At 37.9% G+C, this 22,346-nt stretch overlaps 2 protein-coding genes across 10 annotated transcripts; one reads left to right on the plus strand and one right to left on the minus strand.

The window, feature by feature from the left end:
- The first annotated feature begins 7,228 nt into the window (after positions 1–7,228).
- On the plus strand, positions 7,229–16,441 carry poc5 (POC5 centriolar protein homolog (Chlamydomonas)). Of its 6 annotated transcripts, none has more exons than XM_078952269.1 (14): positions 7,229–7,286; positions 8,409–8,477; positions 9,278–9,361; positions 10,916–11,052; positions 11,685–11,798; positions 11,901–12,100; positions 13,436–13,612; positions 13,746–13,850; positions 14,061–14,240; positions 14,682–14,865; positions 15,026–15,144; positions 15,385–15,486; positions 15,715–15,885; positions 15,976–16,441. In XM_078952269.1, the coding sequence occupies exons 2-14, from the start codon at positions 8,440–8,442 to the stop codon at positions 16,108–16,110; spliced, it is 1,746 nt and encodes a 581-aa protein (XP_078808395.1). In that variant the 5' UTR covers positions 7,229–7,286; positions 8,409–8,439; the 3' UTR covers positions 16,111–16,441. The 6 variants fall into 6 exon arrangements, with proteins under 6 accessions (XP_078808395.1, XP_020561647.1, XP_078808394.1 ...); XM_020705988.2 differs by having other exon boundaries at positions 10,916–11,039; XM_078952268.1 differs by having other exon boundaries at positions 7,233–7,283; positions 10,916–11,039.
- On the minus strand, positions 16,347–21,321 carry ankdd1b (ankyrin repeat and death domain containing 1B). 4 transcript variants are annotated; one of them, XM_004072631.5, is made up of 15 exons: positions 21,030–21,321; positions 19,830–19,930; positions 19,627–19,725; positions 19,449–19,547; positions 19,197–19,301; positions 19,017–19,118; positions 18,760–18,858; positions 18,378–18,476; positions 18,117–18,215; positions 17,914–18,012; positions 17,733–17,831; positions 17,479–17,574; positions 16,971–17,172; positions 16,666–16,797; positions 16,347–16,546 (listed from the first exon to the last, which is right to left on the minus strand). In XM_004072631.5, exons 1-15 carry the CDS (start codon positions 21,202–21,204, stop codon positions 16,491–16,493), a joined length of 1,662 nt encoding a protein of 553 aa, XP_004072679.1. In that variant the 5' UTR covers positions 21,205–21,321; the 3' UTR covers positions 16,347–16,490. The 4 variants fall into 4 exon arrangements, with proteins under 4 accessions (XP_004072679.1, XP_078808398.1, XP_078808397.1 ...); XM_078952272.1 differs by having other exon boundaries at positions 18,760–18,933; XM_078952271.1 differs by having other exon boundaries at positions 19,017–19,301.
- Positions 21,322–22,346: the final 1,025 nt, after the last annotated feature.

The raw sequence follows: 22,346 nt of genomic DNA on the forward strand, positions 1-22,346 counted from the left end.
TAGATTTACATTTACATTTAACATTTACATTTATATTTAACATTTAGGCGGAACATTTAGATTTACATTTGCATTTAACATTTACATTTATATTTAACATTTACATTTACATTTAACATTTAACATTTGGATCTACATTTACTTTTAATATTAGCATTTACATTTAACATTTACATTTAACATTTATATTTATATTTAGATTTAGATTTAACATTTATATTTAGATACAAAATTTGTATTTAACATTTACATTTAGAGTTAACATTTACATTTAATATTTAGATTTAGACTTAGATTTAGATTTACCATTTAGATTTAACATTTAGATATACATTTAAATTTAGCATTTAATATTTAGATTTTCATTTGCATTTAATATTTAGGTTTACATTTAATAATCACATTTAACATTTATACTTCTATTTAGTCTTTGATTTAATATTTATATTTAGATATAACATTTACATTTCACATTTACATTTAGATATATATTTAACATTTATTTTTAACATTTACATTTATATTTATATTTATATTTAACATTTACATTTAACATTTAGGTTTACATTTAGATATAACATATACACTTAGCATTTATATTTACGTTTGGGATTTAGGTATGTGTTTCGATTTAACATTTACATTTATTATTTACATATACATTAATATTTATTATTTATTATTAATATTTAGATTTAATTTTAACCTCTAAAAGTACATATCCTCATGTCACAGATTGTTTTTTTATTGGTGATAAATATAGACAAAATGTGATATAAATGCAGCATAAATGGAAAGAAATGTCTAAATGTGGTAAAAGTGACACAAAATTTTCATGAGGTTAATTTTTACATTCGGCGCCCCATACACTCCTCCCTTCAATAATTCCATGTCTTTTTGGTAGCTATTTTCTGCAAGGCTCAAACTTTTTGTTTGGATGTTTTTTTCTCGTAGATGCCAGACTGTTTTTATTTGACATTTTAAATACCTTCTGCTGTAAATAAAGCACCTAGTACTCAGGCAGAATGATAATAAAACTAAAAGGAGCACAGAGAGAGCAATACTTTTTGACAATCGTTTCACAAAGCTTACACAACCTTTTTACAGTAATTGCATAACCAACTTCCTCTGAAGAGATAAGTAGTGTCTTTAGATGGAGTGTGAGACAGTTACTGCCTGTGTGCCGGTCCCTAGATCCTTGTCGTCAGATCCTGCCTTAGAAATCCACAAGTGCTTCTTGGAGAAAGTGAAGCAGAAGAAGAAAGGAGAGGACTGACTGATGCAAACACAGGGACATTTAGCCTCACAAGTATTCACATCATTAAAGCTTGCCTACAGCACAACAAAGGGAGACGGGCTGCACTAACCGCTACAGAAAATCTCTAAGCCCTGTTGTGAATTATACCTGCTTCGTCTCATACTATAGTAACATTTTCAGAGGAACTAAAAATCAATGTCCTCCTTCTAAAAGACCATGTATCAAGAAGATGCAGCAAATGCAGCAGCCTCACTTTTTCGTATTTCTCACAAAACCATATTCACCACACGGGGCACTGAGAAGCAAATGCATACACGGTGTTCGAAGGCCCACAAAAGCATGGCCACTGCACACACAGACCGAAAGTGGAAAAAAAAAACCCAATCTTTTTGGTTCTTTTGAATGGTTCTGAAGCAGTGACCTGAGGCGGGGGACTCTCTCTGCTTTTGATGCTGGTCGCCTCTATTTGGAAGCAAAGCAACCTAAGGCCAAAAGACTCCATTTACTACAGCTGAAGAAATGTGGAGCACTTAGAGGGTAAAACGTTCTCCCATGAAAAAAAGCAGGACACTGTGGCCTTTTCAACATAACACAGAGATTCTTGTTCTTGGGCTTCCATAACTGAAATCTTGTAGATGAATAGCTGGAAAGTTATTACATTTAAATCAGGAAAACAATGAATCCATTAATGTAGTGATGTGCAAATGTGTGTGTGTGTGTGTGCGTGTGCATCAGTAATTGTATAATGAACATGAAATCATAGTGAACATGAAGTCATAGAATTTATTAGGTAATGGCTAAACTAAACTGGGAATTCCTGCCCTTAGACCCTCCTTCTCTGTAAGGAGATTCCGCAAAAAAATTAGAAACCTCAGGGGTGTCCACATGAAGGAGGAATCCTCTCCCAGGCGATGTACCAGAACCCTTAGAGACGAATTAGCTTCTCTAACTCTACAACTACATGTTTAAATAGTGCAGCACATGGGCTTCATGCTGATGGAGTTGGGGATGGCTGGGGCGGACACAACATTTCTATCTCTAAACTACAGTTTGCAAAACAAAAAATATCACAGTCTTTGGCCGTGTTTTGACTACCGAAGGTAAAACGTTCTCGTCTGATTATATTCCTGCTATTGTTAATGCTCCTAAGAACCAATGTCTATCCTTTCCAGGCATGTGTTCCTATTGCAGGTATTTTAAACCTGAACTTCTACAAACCCTTCAGTTAGTAATCTGTACTCAAAGAACTGTCTGAACAGGGAGTGCAGATTGCTAAATGAAATCAGGTTGAGATTTTGTTTACTTTGCTGATAGTTCTGCCTCTGGTGACCCTGACACTGGATGCAACCAGGAAAAGTCACCCAATTTACTGATTAGACCACTTACAAAGACTCCTGTTACACCTTTGGCGTTGTTCTTGATTTTAGTGCTCTGTGGAAACATGGACACTTCCTCAAATCACATTGTAAATCAATCTTACATCACAGTAAAGTTAATACCAGCTTTGGACACCAACTTGATTCCCAGAAACATTGTTGTGAGTACGTTTGTAGTTCACACTAATTCCTGTTCTCTCAGAAGGATGTCACGCTTCCAAAGTTGCTGCATGCAGATTTTTGTTCAGACTGATTTCTTAATAATCTGTGTTCTCTCTCCACTCGTACTGAAATAAGCTTTGGTTATAATGTGTCCCAACCTACAACAACAGTGTGTGGATGGGTCCTGATGGAAACCCTTCTTTTGCTGCAAGTAATGATGTTTTTCTCAGAACTCATCCCTAGTGGTGGAGAAGGGTATTTGGTTTTGATAGATGTGTACTTTAAATGGGTTGGAATTTCCTCTACAAAACTAAAGACTGGCTGCAGCTTTGAAACTTTGATCATTAAAAAGAAACTCCAAAGTGTGTGTGTGTGTGTGTGTGGGGGGGGGGGGGGGGGGGGGTCTTAGAAGTTGTCCTGGAATAATGGCTCCCATTTGGTAAACACTGTCCACACCTTAAAGGAAATGTTGAAGGTTGACCTAAAAACCCACTGCCAGTGAGATACGTCTTCCAAAATATAACAGGCCACTCAGTACTTTCACATCCTTAGCTCCATGGCAACTGCTGATGAAGAATACATGAATATGTCTTTTGCTGATAGAAGCAACTCCCCAACAAAACACATGTATGCAATATTTGAACAGCAAGTTCTAAATGATACCCAACACCCCTCCATTTGAAGAAAAAAATGTCTGGCTAGAAATTTTTAACAATTGGATCCGCTTCTTTGCAATTTGAATTTTTTTTAAGTGGTTTATCCCACCTCATTTTTGTGATATTTGCACAGCAATTATTCAACTTGTGTTTATTCTCCACTGTATTGTGAACTTATTCAGAACTGTACATGTAACAGTGCACAGTCTATGATAGTGTTCTGCCCCATATTTTTTATTTCCCTAATTTAACTTCAAGTCATGTAACAGTTATTACTTTTAAAATTGTTTCGTGGATATTCTAAACACCTCAATGGAGAGGAGAAGCTACACACGATTACTTGGTATTTTACAATATAAAGTACTATTTATGTGTAAATTGTGGAGACTGGAGGTCAGGCAAACTGGTTTTGGCTCTAAAAACCAACCTCCAGTACTCTTCTAGCTGAGCATCTCTTGCTGGCCTAAGCTTCCACCAGGCTGCATAGATACACAAGAACATACTGTGTTAACAGGGTGCAAATTGGGGGCACAATTTCTGACAGAATCTTGAGAGTTCAGAGCTCAATCCTATAGGATGTAAAACAAAAAGTGACAGCAGGATGTGATGGATTGATGTGACCCAAGGGGGAAGACCTACTACATCAACTGTAATGAAAGCTAATCTACAAAACAGCAGGTAGCAATGACTGTGACTCTAGGAGGAGTTCTGGTATGGCCTGTTTTGTGAGGAGTCATTATTGTCTCATATGTGAGAACATGGCTTGATAGCATTAGGATTGATGATAGCACATTAGTTGTTGTCTTCACGAGTTATAGCAGTCTCAAAGCAAGTCTGAATGAAAATCAATCACAGGCATGTACCATTTGACACCAACCTTATACTGTTTTTACAGGCAAGACGCGACATAGGAGCTCTACAATCAAAAGAACCAATAAACCTACAGGCATTTGTTAAAAAGAAATCAAATGAGTACTGTCTACATAGATTCTGAATGTGAAAAAAACTTAAGACGAGCAGAGAACTTTTCCACTCTTTCAACTTTCCTCTGTGTAATGTCCCAACGTCCTGCATACTCTACCAAGGCTGAATTAAAATACCAGAGGGAGCAAACTCAATGAAGATTATTGTCCTGAAGCAGAATGAATTGGATGTGAGTGGAAAAATGTGAGTGGAATCCCATTTCACCCAGACTCAGGTGCTGTAGGAAAACTGAGAGAAAGGTTGATGTTACACAATCATAAAAGGGCACTATAGAAACGTTTGAGATACAAATGTTGGCCTACAGGGAGAAGTTTAAAAATCAATTTGACTGTTTTGAATGCAGCTTCAGGAAAACATTCGCTTTGTGAATCCAAACCAAATGCATGTCCATTTCAGACTTCAATCTTTGCAGCAATTCTTTTTTAATGCAGCTATTTTCTCAGAAGATTCAAAGCAAATGTCATGCTTTGTTTTAATTAAAACAACACAGAAGACGTACAAGACGTACACTATGGCTAAATTACAGCAAAATACTTTGAATAATATGTAGCCAAGAAAACAACCAGAATAAAGAATTGGGAGCATCATTTTGTAAAATGAGACTCACACTCTCTTAAGTACAAATGAGGATTCTGGAGAAGTTACTGCTCCCTGTCATTCAACAACTTTCATGGCAAAAATACTTCCTTTTTATTCTCTCCTGACAAACATATTTCCATTGAAAAAGCTTTCTATAAATTTACCTTACCTAGCTTTCTGCACAAGTTCATCTTTCATTCATCTTTTTCCGTTTTGAAGTTACAGGGCTGCCGGAGCTTATCCCGGCCACTTGTGGTCGAAGGCAGGGGCACCCTGGACAGGTCGCCAGTCTGTCGCAGGGTAGAATGTCCACAATCACACACACACGCACTCTCACATTCACACCTAGGGGCAATTTAGATTTACTAAATAGCCTATGAAGCAAGCTTTTGGACGGTGGGAGGAAGCCGGAGACCCCGGAGAAAACCCACACATGCAAACTCCACACAGATAGGTCCCCCATTGATGTTCTGGTTCAGGTCCCCAAGCCAGAACTTGAACTGGGGTCCTTGCTGTGAGGGAAAAGCGCTAACCACTGCGCCACCGTGCAGCCTCAATACTTTCTGCACAAGTTGTTTTTTTTATTGTATGCAGTGGGATAAAAAAGTACTTGGTCAACCACCAATTGTGCAAGTTCTCCCACTTAAAAAGCTGAGAGAGGGCTGTATATTTAATTATAGGTATAAATTAGATTAAGAAATTAGAAAAAATCCAGAAAAATCACATTGTCTTATTTTTTAAAGACTTTATTTATAAATTAAAGTGGAAAATAAGTGTTTGGTCAATAACTAAAGTTCAACTTAATACTTTGTTATATATTTTTTGTTGGCAATGACAGCAGTCAAACGTCTTCAGAAGGTTTTCACAAACTTTTGCTGGTAGTTTGGCCCATTCCTCCATGCAGATCTCCTCTAGAGCAGTGATGTTTTGGGGCTGTCGCTGTGCAACACAGACTCTCAACTCCCTCCAAATATTTTCTATGGGGAGAGATCTGGACACTGGCTAGGCTACTGCAGGACCTTGAAATGCTTCTATCAAACCGATTCCTTCATTACCCGGGTAGTGTGTTTGGAGTTGTTGTCATTCTGAAAGATCCAGCCATGTCTTATCTTCAATGACCTTGCTGATGGAAAGTGGCTTTCCCTCAAAATCTGACCATACATGGTCCCATTCATTCTTTTCTTTACACTGATCAGTCGTCCTGGTCCCTTTGCTGAAAAACAACCCCAAAGCACCACCCCCATGCTTTAAAGTAGTTATGGTGTTCTTTAGATGCAACTCAGCATTCTTTCTCCTCCAAACTCGACAAATAGAGTTCTTACCAAAAGGTTTTTGGTAATTTTGGTTTAATTCTCCCAATCCTCTTCTGGATCATTCAAATGCTCTGTAGCCAACTTTAGACGGGCTGTACACATGTACTGGCTTTAGCAGGGGGACATGTCTGGTGCTGCAGGATTTGAGTCCCTGGCAGCGTAGTGTGTTGCTGATGGTAGCCTTTATTACTATGGTTCCAGCTCTCGGCAGGTCATTCACTAGGTCCCCCCATGTGGTTCTGGGATTTTTGCTCACTGTTCTTGTGATCATTTTGACCCCACAGGGTGAGATCTTGCGGAGAGCCGCAGATGAAGGGAGATTATCAGTGGTCTTGTATGTCTTCTATTTCCTAATAATTGCTCCCAGAGTTGATTTCTTCACACCAAGCTGCTTACCTATTGCAGATTCAGTCTTCCCAGCCTGGTGCAGGTCAACAATTTGGTTTCTGGTGTCTTTAGCTCTTTGGTCATAGTGGAGTTTGGAGTGTGACTGTTTGAGGCTGTGGACAGGTGTCTCTTACATAGATGACGAGTTTATACAGGTGTCATTAATACATGTAACGAGTGGAGGACAGAGGAGCCTCTCACAGAAGACTTTTAAAGGTCTGTAAGAGCCAGTAATCATGCTTGTTTGGGACCACATACTTATTTTCCACCATAATTTATAAATAAATTCTTTAAAAATCAGACAGTGTGATTTTCTTTTCATTTTTTCTCGTTTTTTTTCTCTAATAGGTAAGGTATACCTATAATTGAATATACAGGCCTCTCTCGTCTTTTTAAGTGGGAGAACTTGCACCATTGGTGGCTGACTAAATACTTTTTTGCCACACTGTCTATTTTTAATGAAAAACTTTGTATTACCATCTTTTAACTGCTCTGTTTCTGTAATCAGCAAGTAGATCTCATGACAGCGCTGATGGGACCTCCTTGGACAAGGAAGAACTCAGTCCAGGTGGTGAGGCTGATGTCCAATTCTTCTCCTCCTCATAGCTCTGTCTTGCCTGAGAAGGACCATATGTCTCTTCTCTCCAGAGTCTGTCAGAGCACTGCCAAACTGCTGGGACTGCTGTGCCACAAGGGGTTCTATTTCTAATGAGCCAGTGGCCACCTCTGCCACATTACTGTTCTAAATGTTAAAAAAAGGACATGTATGTCCAAAAAAAATGTTTTCATTAGAGAGATTGTAAAACCCAAAATGGCAAATGGTAGGTTCTGATCTTCTTATTCTATGGATTCTTAAATCAAATTGAAGCCCTTCAACCATTAAAAAGCTACTTCTCTGGAGAGTTTTGTGACAGAACTGTTGCTCATTTTCCTATTTCAATAACTTTAAATAGTATAAATACCTATTTACAATTATTTGGGCAGACAATACCTCAATAATCAATATAAGATAATTCTCTTTGATGCTGCAACTTTTTCTTCGCTTGCCTAATCTCTGTGACTTTATCTCCCACACTTTAGTCCCACATGACACATTCAATATATGTAGAGCAACTGTAGTAACTGTAATTCTTGCAGCATTAGAGCTCTACTTCTTTGGCTAATTTTAAAACAATCAACTTTTTTGCTGTTGCTGCCATGATATTGATCATGGATCATTTCATTTACAAAACACTTTTAAGTGATGAAAAAATACAGAATAAACAAGACAAAACCTAGAAAAGGCGGATTTTTTTTTTAATAGCAAGTTGCAAGGTTGGTGTATGGGTTGTGAGTTTGAGACTCCAGATTTAAACCATTGACAGGTGTGTACAGGTAATGGCTTAAATTGTATTTGTAAGCCTTTTCGTTTTCTTTGAATGGGTAATGAATAACATGAAAAACAACGGAAATGTTCACAGGATTAATAAAGGGACATATGCTCTGTAGGTTCTGGAGACCCTGAAAAAAAATATTATTACATTGTCAAAGACCTAAAGTCTTACTTTTATTTTATTTTATTTTATTTATTTTGTTTTTAATTATTTTTTTTATTTTATTTTGTCCTGTTTTAAACAAATGTATTTATAGTCTTCGTTTCAAATTGGACTTTTACTAAAATTTTGTTTTGCTGGGTTTCCTTTAACTGCAACAGGAACACGCGTCTTTTCAAAAGTTCCGTTGCCATGGAAACAACTGGACCAACCATGAACGACGTTACAAGGTGAGTCCACAACAGAAACCAATCAGCAGGCGTGTTCTTTGAGTGTCACTCTATTTCAAAAGGCTAGGCCAGCACTTTCCAACTGGCTGCTAACGTGAAACCGAGTAGGTGGAAATTGGAATTTTACGAAGATTTTTTTGCACACAGTAAGTTTGTGTAGACTTTAGTTTTATTGCTATTTTTTTTAATCTGCTGCTATAAAATAATGTACGTCCTCCGGTGCTGTGTGAATGTGTCCCACAGTTGTCGAATTAGCTTAACACAGTTGGGATGCTTTAGCGTTATGCCAGGGTTTGTTAGATCAATTATAAATCTTGACAATATTGAAAGGTCAACTGAGTTAAGTAAGCTGCAAAAATACTACCTTATTTGAATTTTATCGTAACAGACATAATAAAATTGTTTACTTTGATAAGCATGTAACTTTTCTCCAATTTTAATTTCGTGACGTTTATTATAGCCTCAGTCTGGATTATACGAATTGGCGCCGATCATGTTCGAAAACATCTTGTTTAACCTTAAGACTGACTCGAGCTATATTGAGCTAACCCTCTACACACGTAGTCACAGGACCCCAGTCAAGCAGATAGAAAGATACTCTGGTAATATGTGATGCCCACACAATGTGGACGCCATGTCTTAAGAGCTTAAGTTAAAATATCTTTATATGTATTTATGAAGTTAACATTGCTTATCACATCTCATCTATGGGAATCGGTGATTTTTATCTCGCTTTTTTCTGCTTTAATGAGAAGTTTCATTCTTTTCTTGTTATTCTCTGTTGCTTTTCTGCTGCCCAGATGTCTTCAGATGAAGAGGATCCAGCCAGTCCTGTTTTACCCAAAGACTCAGACCGGGGCAGCTCTGTGTCTTCTGAGCTTCAGGTGGCTAAAATGCATCATAAAATGACTCATTACAGTCCCACCATTGTTTAGTTAAGATCCCATTTGTTTGAATCTTTCCTAAACATGTATTATTGCACACTTACACAAGATTGCTTATTTTTGTGCCCAAAAAAAAGGGGCAAAAACAGTTGAACTCCCATGTTTGAGTTCAGACACATAGGCCACAGTTACATAAAGTCCTGCTACTAAGTTATACTAATGAGTACATGGGTTTTTGTTTGATAGAAGACTTATCATTTCTCTGATGCATTTGTTTGTCCTTTTTTGCAACTCCAAGTTGTTTATTTTTGTTTGTTTTACCTAAAAATCTATTTACTTATTTATTTAGTTTTACAGAGGATTCATTGGTGTAAGCTGAAGCAAAGAAACAAGTTGCCTTAATAAAGGTTTTTTTTAGGCCTGCACAATATACCGCAAATTTATCGTTATCGCAATAGCCAGCTCTGCAATATGCATATCGCGAAAGACGGTGAATATCGCAATAAATCGTAAACCCAAAATGTGTTAAAACAATCTTATGGCAGCTTGAAGCATTTAACCCATCAAATAAATCCCTTTATGTTTTGACCAATCAGATGGACGCCTACCCATTGTTTACCAATCAGATGGAGGCCTAATATGTTAGACGATTGTCACCGATGTCGATGAGGGTCATTTGGAGTATAATTTTTAAACTGTTGCAATGAAATGGGAATAATGTTTTTGGTTATTTTTCTATTTGTTTATAGACCGCAAATTATATTGTTATCACCATATTGATCACTTATATCGCATTTCGCAAGTTTTCCTCATATCGTGCAGCCTTAGTTTTTTTTATTAAGTGTTTTAGTTACAGGAGGAACTATTTACATATAAATATTCAGTCAGCAAATAATTACAACTTGCCCCTAAATAAGGCACTAGAATATTGAAATCAAAGGTTTTGCCTCCTAGTGTTTTTTTTGTCTTTTTTTTTTGCCCTACACATGCAAGTTTTTGCTCATGTATTTGTGTATGTTTTCTTTTTTACATTGCTGCTTACTAAGCCGGGAAATCAACTGGATTTTTAAAGATAATTTTATTGATTCCTGTATAATACTCAAATGTACATTCTTGGCTTTGAATGCCTAATGATCAAGTTTAAAAAAACAAAACAAAAAACAACTTTGAGATGTATCAGTGAAATTCTTCTTTTGGCTTGTGGTTCATTAAAAAAATTATATTAAAAAATAACTGTCGTTGAAATAAATCCAGTGCAACATTTTGCTGTAATTCCCATTGTTTTTAAAGTTTAGATTTTTGAACGCCGATCTTAAAACAAAGTTAATAAACTTGTTTGTAATGGTATTCTCTTTAAAAGACAACATATTGTTAATAAAATGGGGGGGAAAAAAAACACCATAAGATAACAGTTGAAAGTTATTTTAATAAAAATGTAATTCAGAAAATGTAGGCACAAATAAAAAATGGTAAATCTGGAAGATTGTTCTTTATTGTGTCACTTTGAATTTCCAGGCTCACATTCCTATGTGTGTATTTATGTTTGAACAACAGGATGAATATGAGGAGCTTCTCCGCTACGCTGTTGTCACTCCGAAGGCTGAAGCTCTTGCCGGCACTCGGCGGAGGAGCCCAATTTTCCAGAGCAGAGAAGAGACAAATTCACAGCACCTTCCAGGTACTTTCAGGAGGTATTGATAAACATACATTTAGGTAACTGATCTGAAAGAAGGCTTAAAATGAGAGATTTCCGGCTTTGCTGCTTGATCACCTGTCAAAAAAGATTTACCATCAAAACTTGGGAAAACCATGTAGTCCCGTCCTCCAATTTCTCTTTTTTTTAAGTATGTAAGGCAGTAAGGATCTTTATATCAGTCTGTCAAACTGCATCTTGTATTGGTCTTTCCGTGCGATCCCCACGTCTTAAACAGTCCATCAGCTCCACCCCCCACCCCCTCCCTCCCTCCAGTTGCAGCTCTTAGTGGTGGTTTAGTGCTTGAACTGTCATGGAGCCTCACACAGGGATGGAGAGAGCAGACAAGCTGATTGGTAATGATCTCCTGGAGCTCTGCCCACACTGCTCTGCAGAGTACAGGCTTTTACTCCTTCCCTCTGCAGAATTTAATTAGGATGCTCACATAAATGCATTTTCGGACGAGAAGCCAAGCTCATGTTATTCAGTACTCTCCTCATCACTTTAGGTTTTTAACCTTCCTTCTTTGGCCTGAAGTCTGCACTTTTGCGCAATCTGTATTTTCATTTAAGAATGTTCTTTCATTAACCGTCTTGTGTAAGTGAAATGCCGGAGCTACTGTTTCCCCAGATTCTGCAACAGAAGCTAAAGATGGGAGGCATTCCAGCAGGAGCGTGAGGTCATCACATGCATCCCCCCTGATAGTTGAACCTTCCACGCGCTCAAGAGCCTCGGAATTAAGAAGTAAACACCGAACCCCTCCAATGTGCATTTACACATTCATTGCATTTGTAAGCTGCTGATTCATTGCCTTTGCCTTTTTTTTGGGTGTTGTTTGTCCTTAAGATGAAAGAAGGCCAGGTCAATCTCCTGACAGAGCATCGGGGGTCTCAGACACTCGCTCGGACCACTTCCAGGTCCCGTCTGAGGGTTCCAGGTCAAGTAGCCCAGACCTCCACGAGTCTGCAATGAGGGAGATCTTTATCACACCAGAGAACATGAGCAAGATGGAGAACATTCTGGACACCTGGAGCAACAATTTAAAGGTAAAGAATATTTTCTACTTGAAGTTTGAAGTTGATCTGGTTCTTACCGGGCTGAAGCATCGTTCTTATCAGCGCCCATCCAGAAAACAAAACCAAGATGTGATTCACACACAAACAAAAGTTAACATCAAGTTGACAAAAATACCACAAACATAGAATCAAAATACTTAACCAAATACAATACATACATGTTTTATATTACATAATTACATTTCACTAGTATTGACCAGTTATTTGACATTTTAACAAAAACCTACATTTTCTTTTACAATATTAACTAAGATCTTTATCCAAACAATTCCAAATTTTTGTTCCAAAAACAGAGGAACATCTGTCCATCTTGCATCATTCTTGCCCTGAAAAATACTGCTTAAACTATAATGTCCCTTTATTCTTTATGAAAATAACTGCACTCTCAAGGAAAAACTACTTTTAAAGACACAAAACAAAAATTTCCAATATCAGAATATTTTAATGTGTGTGATTTTTTTTTTTCTTTTTTTTTTTTCAAATGGTGCATTTGTAAAATCGTGAAAAAACAACTCATTTAATTACTCTAATTTTTTTGAATAATTACTGTATCAATATTACTAATATTACTTTATTAATTCTGTCTACTTTTATCTAGAATGGAGGTATATCATTGCTTAGCAAAATAATAAAAAAACACATTTTTTTAAAACGCTCTTTAATATCTATGTAGCCACAGACCTGCTCTTTCAGAATTTCCTTTCTTTTTAAAGAAATATTCTGAAACTTACAGTCTTGAGTTACTGCCTGAAATGTGAATGTGGTTCATAACTGAACATTTTGTTAGATTGGCAGCATATTTGAAATGGCAATAAGTATTCCTATCGGTGTAATAGAACCATTACTCTTCAATAGAGCTAGTTCTGAATGCCAGGTCAGCGCTTATGAAAGGAACTTTTGATCTCAATGCTTTGGTGACATCTCTTTTTGTCTGGAAATGTAATGACCTTTCAGTTAGATGTCCAACTCTCAAAGGAGGGATTCAGAAGGAGATGGGTGACCCCGTGTGGTTGTCTGACTTGCCCTTTTCTTCTGGTCTTGTACAGCTTTTTGAGGTGCATTTAAAAACCAATTCACCTGCTAATTGGTGCTGATAGTTGAGCAGACTTTGAACTGGAAGAAGCTGAGGCAACACAACACATGTACAACACAAGGGACTGTTTGGAAAAATAAAGAGAGCTAACCTGGAATACCAGCATGTTGTAACTGTCAGTTCCAAAGATTTGACCCATTTTTTTTTTTTAAACAAGTGCTTTACACATTTGTGCCTATGTTTGCTGTCTCCACCCTCTGCCAACCAATTAGACAAATGTATTGACTGAGCTACAGAAGTGGAAGTTTGCTTTCATGGAGCAACACCGGTTGGAGATGATGAAGGAGAGGGAAAGACATGCAGCCCAAACAACTGGCCTGAAATCAGAGCTGGACAGCCTGAAGGAACTGCTACACACCTACGAGACTTCCAACCAGAGGAAGGATCAGGTATGGACTCCATTACTTGTTTTCAAACCAGAAGCATCAAATCCTTTATAAAAAAAAAAGGGTTTCCAAAAAGGGAACCAGAAGCATCTGGTGTCCTTTTTTTGAGTGACATCATCGTGTAATTCTTCTGCAGGTGATTGTGAACCTAAGTCAGGTGTTGGACAAACAGAAGGAAAAGTTGGAAAAGATGAAGGCCCTCACCCAATGGAGAATCAGGCACACTGAGGCCAAAGAAGAGGTTGTCTTTATTTATTTTTTAAGATAACAATTCATGTTTGAAACAATTACTAACTCTTGTTCTCTGATTTTTATTTAAAAAATGAAGAATTGTGGGATTTTTTTTTTCTTTTTTTAATCCAATAAAAGCATGACAGACAAGGATTTTAGAAGCTCAGCTGCTCCAGTGAGGCTGCTATTTCATTTTGTTTATCACCATGTTCTTTGTCAGGCTTATGCTCTCCAGATGGCACAGCAGCACTACAGCTTCCATTTGAAGAAGAAAGTGTGGTTTGCCTGGCACTCTCTAATTGAGAAACACTGGAAGGTGAAGGTGGAACGAGCTTGCAGGTTGAGGGCTGAAGAGGTCTGCTCCCGCTTATCCAACGAATATGAGGCCAAGCTGGCCGAGGTAAATACGCCAAAGTGAATGAAAGACCTGCACACAGTATATGACATTGACAAGTGTGCTGAATAAACGTTTAATTCTGCTCTATTGTGATCTTATAGTGGGAGAATGGTTGCACAAATACCCACAAATCTCAATTTTGCACTTATAGAATTTACATTATTACATATTAATTGTGCAGTTTTTTATGATTTTAGATGACCATTTTTACATTTTATACACTGTCAAGTTTTTAATACTTTTTTTGTTTTGCACAAGTCGTTTGTCATTAAATTAACTTTAAATGTTCTTATTTTTGGTGCTGGTCCTACACTTCTTTTCTTTCATCCCACATAGGAAAGATTCCACAAAAAAAAGATTGAAAAGTAAAAGATGTTGAAATTTTATTGTTTTTTTTTTTGTTTTTTAAATGTCTTTCATAAATGTTGTTTTTTGTGTCCACAGCACTGTGAGACCATCGAGAAGGCTCAGTCAGAGATATGCAGACTGCGGCTAGAGCGGGAGCAGTATGAAGACTCCATGAAGAAAGCCTTCATGCGAGGTGTTTGTGCTCTCAACATGGAAGCTCTGAGCATGTTTCACTCCACAGAAGGACGACCTGAGCAGCCTCCGCCACAAGAACAGCACGGTTTGTGTGTGTTCATTCAGTATGGAGATTTAGCCTGCATATAAAATGTAATTACATTTTTAAATAAATAAAAAAACCTGTTCTGAACATTATTGCTTAACGATTTGTTCAAGTGCATGATTTCTTTTTTTAATTTCATTTTTTACTATTTTTCCTGTAGATTTTCAGCAGGAATCGGCCACAACGACTCATTTTCAGCCATATCCCACCACCTCTTCAAGGTTCAGTCCGCTCCATTTTGACCACCCAGAACCCCCCCAAAGTGAAGCAGATGACGTAGTAAGGCGCGGATGATAATTTCGTCTAAACACATTTATTCACACCCTTTGTGGTCATGCAGTTTCTTTTACCTTAATAAATGCTTCAACCATTTAAACATTCAAATACTATTGTACCAAAACGTCTGTACATTGAATATAGTTTGATTTGTAATATTGTTTAAAATCAAATTTAAACAAGGACATTTCTTTCTTTATTTATTTATTTTTATATATATTTCTTATGTTCCCTTTTTCTTAGCTGGGTTCAAGAGCTCCTATGTCTCAGGAAGAAGGACGACCTCCCACGACTGTTGTGCACAGCTCCGTTCCACTTGGCGGCTTTTCCAGTTCTCTGAAACAGGTTCGATTTGCTGATGTGAATCTTCCTGCTGTGATGCAACCATGTACCGGAACTTTACTGTCAACTATTTGAAGAAATACGTTTGTTTGTTTTTCTAAAAGATTTTTGTTATAATCCCATATTAATTCAAACTGAACCCCAATTCATTCCTAAACAGCTCATCCAAAGAGGACATAGAAAAAAAAGGATCCTTGCATTTACTACATGCATTTGATGTTTTTGTGGCAGGTTAGTGGTCGATTTGTCACATCAAGTCAACAAAAGCCTGCAAAAACGGTCACAGCTCGTATCACAGCGCGGGCAGACGTTAGTAAGGCACCACGGGCCAACCTACAGGTGATGGGAGTCGCTCCACCGATGAGCTCCGTGATAATTGAACGTCATCATCCCATCTCACAGGTTACTATTCTCTCTCAAACTACAATCTGTTTCATAATTTGACTAATTAGTCCAATGAAGCTCTAAAAAGTTTTTTTATTTTTTAATCAGCTCACCATTGGACAAGCCACAGCTGCTAAGTTCCCGCGCTCGTCACAGCAAACCCAGGCCCCCGCTGCCAGCAGAGGGTCATCACGAACACACGCCAGCACGTGCCATGTGCACTCCATCAAAGTAGTTGAATGATCGCAACATCAAATAGACTCAATTTAGGAGTTTACCTTTCTATGCAAAAAAAAGTATTACATTCATTTAAATCCAATTTTGCCTCAAATTGTCCCTCTAGTGTCGTTTTTTATGTGAAGGACTTTGATATCTGTTAGATTTTTTTTTTTTACTACCTCTAGATCCTATTTAAACAATAAAATGTGAAGGTGAATATTTTTCTGGGACAATTTTACGTGTAATTATGCAACTATGAAGGTGTTCTCATCTATTGTGTGTCCTTAACTTAACTAAACTAAGCCATATTATAACAAATCTGACAGTATTTTAAAAATAAATCTTTTTTATTGCAGACTGTGTGTTCTTCAGTTGTTAAAAAGGTGCAACATGTCAGCAGTTTCTCATGAAATGCTGCAGCTCTTGCGGCCTCTGTGCTCCGCCTCCTCCCGAATCTTATCTGGAAAATAAAAGACACACTTATTTAGAAAAAAAACATCGGCAGAGGCACAAAATGCAGCGCAGTGGTTTTGCATTCGTAACTACATTTCTTTTCTGAAACCTGGTAACTGAGCCCACCTGCAGCTTTCCTGTTCCCAGAGGTGATCAGGTCCTGGTACAGTTCTTTAGCTGGATTCCTCTGAGCCAGCTCCTCCCCGTGGAGCCAGATAAGCAGCATCCTGTGGCCGTGTTCCTTATAGCTGTGCTGACCTGTGAACAAACACAGGAATTGCAATAAAAAGTATATTTAAGCACACACAAATTTGGAATTCTTTAAAATTCTTGCAAAGATATGGGGAACTAAACAGGAAGACAAGATTTAAAAAAATGTTTGAGTTCTGAATTCCTTTTTGAAGCAAAAATGGAGAATATGTTGGTGGCACCTGTCCACTGCTCCTCAATAGCAGAAACTTGCTCCTTGGTGAAATTCCAGTGTTCAGCCAGTCTCTTCCAGTCTCCTGCTTTCAGGAGCTGATGAGCAAGGCGCCAGGCCATTGAACGGAGATGCTTTGTCTCATGGCGGTGGTCAAGTTTAAATGTTAGCGGATACTCGCTGCAAACCCTTTCATTAGGTTCCGGATGGGCCTAAAAGGGCAATTAAATCATGTCAGAAAGGCCAACAGCCAGAGATTGGTTAGCATGGTTAGAAATTATTGGCATGTCACACAAGTGAGTGATTAACAAAATAAATGGAAGAGTTAAAGATGACTAAAACCGATGATGTTGATGAATCATGGGTATTTTTGATTTAATGATAGTAAATTGGCTGTCAGAATTTTTGCACTGATGCTTTATACAAATGACCCAACAAAGGAATAATTTGTAATGGATATAATTGGTTGATGAATCAACAGTAAATATGGTCAAATGCAGGGTTCATTTGACACTCACCTTTCTCCAGGCGTAGTATCTCTCTGCTTTGATGATCATGTCCACAATAATCACCTTGTTTGCTCTGGCTGCAACACCCAGAGCCGTCTTACCCTGCTGCTCAAGATCCAAATGGAAAACATCATTTCAATGGACTTTTAATATCTATTAAACATATTGCACGTGCCTTGCATTATGAATTAATCACATAAATGTCTGCTCTTTAGTCTTTCTACGATCAGTTTTACAGTTGTGCAGATTAGCAGACTTCTTACTTTGTCCTGGAGTGTCAGATCAACTCCAGCTTTTAGAAGCATCTCCACAAGTTCAGTTTGGGCAAGTTCTGCGGCAAAATGCATGGCGGTCTGGGATCTCTGTTGGAGAACAGGGTGGTGCAATTTTAGTAGTTTCCTGTTTGCAAGAGTGCTTTTCACTGTGTTACCAAGCTGCTCACACCTTATCAGTGAGATTGATGTTACATCCTGCTGCAAGAAGAGAATGGATTACAGGAATGCGACTGTTCCTCACTGCCAGGTGAAGCGGAGCCTCCAGGTGCTGAGAGCAAACAAAAGCACTGTTATTGCACAAGTCCCTGGTGAAAAGAAAATGGCAGCAAGTAAAGAATAGACAGTAAGTGATCTTAGTTTGGGGTTTCTCACCTGATTTTGAACGTCAGCATCAGTTTTGTATTGTAAGAGGAGCTGAACTAGAGAAGCCTCTCCTCTTTCCGAAACGGGGTGAAGAGCGTTACATTTGGCCTTCAGAAAGCACAAAATCAGCTGTACCACCTGATTTTCATTTTGTCACATACTCTACTGTTGACCTAAAGTTTGACTTGGAACATATCATAGGGCATTAGCATTAATAGCAGGGCAGGGGAGCACAGATTTAATATCTTGAGTCAGTGTGGTGCCTTGTACCGCTGTGATGATGTTGGGGTCACAGCCCCCCTCCAGCAGGGCCAGAACACACTGTTCCTGGTTGTTGTGTGCTGCCTGGTACAAAGCTGTCTCGCCATCCTGCAACATGGACCCTTTATTAACTTTAATGTTTAAGGTATTTTTACTCAAAACCAAGAAAAGGTTCAAAAATAAACAGAGACTACTAAAATACGATTGGTTAATATTATGTATCTGGGTAAACAGTTGTACCAATCATTTGTAAATGATTTACTATAATATAATGCCAGGAGCCTGAATAAATTCAAGATTACTGTATGTGTGAAAGGAACTGCAGCATGTTTGCTGCTTCTTTCGTATTATCCTGTGGATAATACAGGTCATGTTTACACTGATTGCATACCATATTGACTTCATCCCGAGTATCAAAGCTCTGCAGTAGTAGCTGGACGGCCTCCAAGTGGCCGTTCCTGGCAGCTAAGTGCAGAGGCGTGTCCCCTTTCTGGCAGAAGGGAGGGAGGAAACCAGCCAATGTCATAGACAGATTTTTTTTTTCTTTGCAGATGTGACGTGTAAACTGAAGGATAGATTAAATTAAGGGCCTTCTAAGACCAAGCAGGTTTGGTTAAAGGATGATGCCACAACATTTAAGAAACGCACCTTGTTGGGCTTCATGGTGGCCATGTTATAGGGCTCCATTAGTATCTTTAACATTTCAACGCAGCCATGCTCTGCTGCTAATGCAAAAGGCCGACGCCCTAGCTGAAGGATATAACCAGAGGCGGGGTCAGCACTGCATGTAGTATTAACATTCATGAAAGCTGAGTGCTCAACAGATACCTGATCGTCTTTATCTAGTTCTTTCATCTGCAGGCCATTGACAATATATTCCAAAATTTCCGTGTGGTTGTTGATGGCAGCACAGTGCATGATGTTCAGTCCATCCTGAGGGAAAATGCATGTAAAGATCACTTTGAATCAAATAAAGACTTTTGTTTAAGATGTTTGATCTTGTTTAATAATTGAATTCAAAAAGAAAAAAGTGTGCATATTTTATTTAATTAAAAAAAACAAAGAATCAACATACTGTACCTCATTCTCAACTTTTTGCTCAGCTCCAGCCTGAACTAACAATTTCAGGATCTCTAAACTGCCAAACCAGGAAGCTAGATGAATGGGTGTCATGCCATACTGTCAAACCAAGACAAGCTGGCGAGTTAAAAAAAATATAAAGCGTCTATTTGTTCGTGGTTTAAACATTTCTCCTCACCTTGTCCTTCTGATCTACCTTGACCCTGCGCTGCAGAAGAAACTGAACAGCTTCGCTCTTTCTGCCGGCTGCTGCAAAGTGAAGCGCAGTTCTGTCATGCTGATGAATGCAAGAAAACACAAACTATTAGTCATAATGAAGGCTTTTCAAAAACTCTTCCCTCGATATCCTATGATGCAGAAAGCATGTGAAGTCAGACCCACCGCATTCTTTGCATTTGCATTCAGACCTTTTCCAAGAACCTTCATGGACGCCACGTCATTTCTCTTGGCTGCTTCTATAAACTGCTTTTCTCCTTCCAGCACTGCACAATAGACCAGATACCTTTGCAAATGGATGCTCAATAACTTTCAAGTATATATTGCATTATGTACAGAGCATAATACACAACAAAACAATGTAAAAATCTCAACAAAGAGTAACATAAGCTTCCCGCCCACACGTACGCCCAAGCAGGGGATTCTGTATATAAAGAGTCTTCTCCTAAAATGAAAAGAATACCGTCCTTCAGTTCAATGGCTTCAACAGTCAAGACATTAAAAAAAAAAAGATCTGGTACTTTTTATGTCTTATTATAAAGGTATGCACAACCTCAGATCAACAGTGACATCACACACAGAGACTCCATTTACTTTCCAGCAGCTAAACAAACAGTAAAAACTGTTTGTCGAAAAGCTAAGAAAACATTTACTGTTTTACTTGAAATGATAGACGTCAAATGCTGCAAAATCGGTTTATTAATGGAACATCTGAAAATGTAAACTTATAATTTAAAACAAAAAATGTTGAAAAAGAACAAACTGTTTCAACATGCACTCAAACATCCAGGAAAGCTGTATTTGGCAAAGAAAAGTGTGGTCAAATTGGTCATTTAGTAGCTTGGCAACAATTAAGCTGATTTCCATTGATTCCTCATTTAGCATAACGTATGAAAGTACATAACAGTACAAGGAAAAAACAAAATAATGATATATTTTGAGGATGACAACATGCCTTGGTTGCAAAGACTGCAGCTGAACAAACAGACAGATGAGACCTAATTTGGTTTGGTATAAAGCTTTTTCTGGGTACTCCTTAAAAAAACGTATTTGAGTAAAATATGAGTCCGTCAGACTCCCAAAGTTTAGTCAAAACTTAGCCAATACATCAGAAAGATAATTGATCAATGCACACCAGAGGACATTTATTTAAAGAATGGACTGATTGAAAAGAGATAAATAATCAATGAAACATCAAATTTAAAAAGATCATAATTCTTTCCTGAAGATGTCATAATGATGAGATGCACTTTTTATTATTATTTTGGCTTTTTTGTATCCTTCTTCACATGAATATCTATCCAACTGTTATCCAGGAGAAAAAAGTCTCTATTTTCCACCTTTTTTGTCTAACTGCACACTCACACATCTCCTCGTCGTTGAAGCCGTTGTCCGTGTCTTCGTCTGAAGCCTTGGTGTGCATGAAGTCATCAAACTCGCTGGCATTCTTTTGGCTCATCCACTTTCGAGGGTCGAGGGTTCCCTTCTTGGGGCGTCGCTCCTTGATCAAGTTCCCTAAAGCCAAAGTTCTTTTTTCCATTGGGAATCTCAGTGGAGAAGGGATCTTAAGCCTGACTTTTCTTGGTCCAGTTTCACATTAGCCCAGTTGCCAAACAGCAGACAGTCCTTACTTAACATTGTGACGCTGATTCATGTTTACTCTACTTGCTCACGCCCATTCAAGGGTTAGTGGAAACACAAAGTATATGTAACATGACACATTTCATCTTTATATGGAATGGGCGGTACTTTTTATAATTTATTATCCACTGACAGAAATACCTGTTTTGTTTACATTCTTTCTTATAACTGACGTCCCATGTGAAGTGTTACTTGTTACTTAAGGAAATATTGGTCCTATTTACCATAAAGGCTTCTCTGAAAAGCTTAGAAAGTTGGTTTTGATGAATGCATGTGTGGCATCTGGTTGACTGGAGTCAAAATTAATGGATGAGGTGAAACTGCATATAGAATTATTTTTTAAAAAAGCTCTCAAAGTATCTCTAAGCTGTTTTTTCCAAATGTTGCTGTTGTTTTCTGATTCGCTAACTGAATATAATCACAAAATATCCCCATTTTAGAGCCATTTTTACAAATGTAGGCTGCACAGAGGTGCAGTGGTTAGCACTTACCTCACCTTATAGTGAAAAGGACATGCTCCATATCAAGACTTCTGTGTGACGTTTGCATGTTCTCCTCGTGCATGCATGGAAATGTGTGAGGGCCTACCATTTGGCCTGGCATTCTTTTAACCATTTTAGCCGCATTAAATTTAAACTAAAATGAACATTTTACTTTTTATTTTACAGCAAATACATCTAAATGTTTTTTATTTTTTATTTTTACCAAAGTCCCTGTCAAAGTTTTCACACCGTTTATTCCCAGTTAGCTTGTCGTAGATAGCATGTCTCGTCTGATAGTGCCTCTTCATGATGAATGGGAAAATGTAATTTGGCTAACCACAATGAAGAACTATCCAAACAGTTTTTATAAAGTGCTGGGGGGCCGCATTTTATTGATTTTATGAAAGATTTTATGGAAATTTGAACACGGGCCAGACTTAGAACATGTCTGCTCTAAATTCTCCCTTGGTGTGAATGTGAGTGTAAGGTTGCGTGGTCCTGCATTGGACTGGCAACTCATCAAGAGTGTGCCCTGCCTCTGCCCAACTGTGTCTGGGAT

Source organism: Oryzias latipes, chromosome 9 (assembly GCF_053564925.1).
Source record: "Oryzias latipes strain Hd-rR chromosome 9, Olatipes_Hd-rR_3.1".
Taxonomy (NCBI): domain Eukaryota; kingdom Metazoa; phylum Chordata; class Actinopteri; order Beloniformes; family Adrianichthyidae; genus Oryzias; species Oryzias latipes.